The 2,143-nt window shown below is 59.5% G+C and overlaps 1 protein-coding gene across 1 annotated transcript; it reads right to left on the minus strand.

The window, feature by feature from the left end:
• Window positions 1–202: 202 nt before the first annotated feature.
• tmem145 (transmembrane protein 145) lies at window positions 203–2,083 on the minus strand (the record flags this gene model as incomplete). Its single annotated transcript, XM_043684561.1, has 2 exons — window positions 1,953–2,083; window positions 203–394 (listed from the first exon to the last, which is right to left on the minus strand). Coding segments are annotated over exons 1-2 (294 nt in total), but the record flags the coding sequence as incomplete, so codon positions are not given.
• Window positions 2,084–2,143: the final 60 nt, after the last annotated feature.

A 2,143-nucleotide genomic window follows, 5' to 3' on the forward strand; every position in this document is an offset into this window, starting at 1 on the left:
ACTCCCTCAGCACTGACCCTCCGACAGTGCTGCACTCCCTCAGCACTGACCCCAGGTCGTTTTGCCTCTTGCTCTGTGGCTGAGGTTTGTATAAGGAGGCTGATGAGTCAGAGGTCAGGTGGCCTCCCTGTTTTGACGAGACTAGGCCGCAGCCTGCCTCCCCAGCGGGTTTCAGATCGAGCCGTGGCCGGTGGATACTCACCACATTGCGGGTCCCATTGGATGTGCCGATGGAGAACAGCTCGGTGAAGTTAGGGACCGAGGGGACCCCCAATCCGGCGTTGCCGTAGACATGGTGAGGGAACTTGTCCAAGTCGGTGTCCACGGTGCCAATCTGGGAGGTGCGGACGTGGTATGGGAAGTTGTGGTTGGCAGCTGATGGCCGCGTGATCACCTGTGGGTCCGGGGCAGAGAAGGAGCCTTGAGAGAGCGGGCTTACATGGAGGAGGAGGAGGATCAGGAAAGGCCAGGCTGCAGTCGGGCCTACCTCACCATTCACCCACATTGAGCGCAGTGCCCGAGCCTGGTCACTCCTCTGCATGGGGCCAGAGACCCTCTCCCCACCTGTCCGTCCACCGGTCACAGAGAGGCCTTCAGGAGGGATGCGGATCAGACTGACCATCCCCCCAGCCCCTTCGTCGGTAATGGGGGGGGGATGTTTACCCAATGGGAATGGCCAGGGGCCATCCAAAACCATTCGGCCCCTCGAGCCTGTTCCACCATTCAACCCGCCATGGTACGTAGAGCCCTCCTGAATGGAGCCCCTTCGCCCCAAACTGGCCCAGGCCGACCAAAATGGCCGTCCTCGCTAGCCCCGTGTTCCCTGCGCTTCTCCTTCTGATCCTTTCCTGTCTTCCAACTCACTCTCCTGTCCACACTTTCTCCGGTGATCCCGAGACACCAGATCCAACTCCTATTCGAAAGTATTCCAATGTTTCGTCCTGAACCTCCCTTCTGCGGCTGAGGGGTCCACAGGTTCCCCCCGCTAGGGGCACACAACAGGAATGGGGAACGGCGACGTGGACCTGCTGGGATTGGCAGGGGGGTGTTGGGGGTAGGGGTTGGGATCGTGGGTCCCAGCTGGATCGTGCAGCCCGAGTGGATCACGGCTAAGAGCCGCGAGGTTATGCTGCAGCTCTGTAAAGCCCTGGTTAGACCACATGTGGAATATTATGTGCAGTTCTGGTCGCCTCATCATGGGAAGGGTGTGGAAGCTTTAGAGAGGGTGCAGAGGAGATTTCCCAGGCTGCTGCCTGGACTGGGGGGGGGGCATGTCTATTGAAGGAAAGGTTGAGGGAGCTAGGCCTTTTCTGATTGGAGTGAAGAAGGATGAGAGGTGTAGATAGAGTGGATAGCCAGAGACCTTTTCCCAGGGCGCAAGTGGCTATCACGCGGGGCATCATTTTAAGGGGATTGGAGGAAGGTTTCGGGGAGGTGACAGAGGCAGGTTCTTTACTCAGAGAGTGGTGGGTGTGTGGAATGCACTGTCAGCGGTGGGAGTAGAGTCAGAGATATTTCGGGACATTTAAGCGATTCTTGGAGAGGCACATGGAGGATAGTACAGTGAAGGGTATGTAGGTTAGTCTGATCTTAGAGTAGGATAGAAGGCCGGCACAACATCGAGGGCCGAAGGGCCTGTACTGTGCTGTACTGTTCAATGTTGTATGGGTCACAGAGCCAGGACAGGGACAGTGGGCAGAATGGCCTCCATCCGCAACAATACGGTGACGTGGATCCTGCAGTCGGAGGGAGGGCTCTGAGGGGGTGGGGAATCCCTGACCGTGAACACACCACCCCCCACCCTGGGGAGGGAGGGCTCTGAGGGGGTGGGGAACCCCTGACTGTGAACACCCCCATCCCTGGGAGGGAGGGCTCTGAGGGGGTGGGGAGCCCCTGACCATGGGCAGCCCTCCCCCCCCCCCAGTGCTGTCTCAGAGTGGGGGGGTACTCACCAGGAAGACAGTGTGGGCGTACAGGTAGATTCCCAGCTGGATCCCGTTGACGACCTTCTCGCGGACCCACTTGGGAATTCCGAAGTTAGCAATCAGCGCCATGATGGGTACAGCGACGAACCTGTGGGGGCCAGGACAGCAGTGAGAGCACCCGACCCACCTCGCCCCACATCCCCCACCCCCCCACCCGG

This window comes from Chiloscyllium plagiosum, unplaced genomic scaffold (assembly GCF_004010195.1).
Source record: "Chiloscyllium plagiosum isolate BGI_BamShark_2017 unplaced genomic scaffold, ASM401019v2 scaf_79744, whole genome shotgun sequence".
Classification (NCBI taxonomy): Eukaryota; Metazoa; Chordata; class Chondrichthyes; order Orectolobiformes; family Hemiscylliidae; genus Chiloscyllium; species Chiloscyllium plagiosum.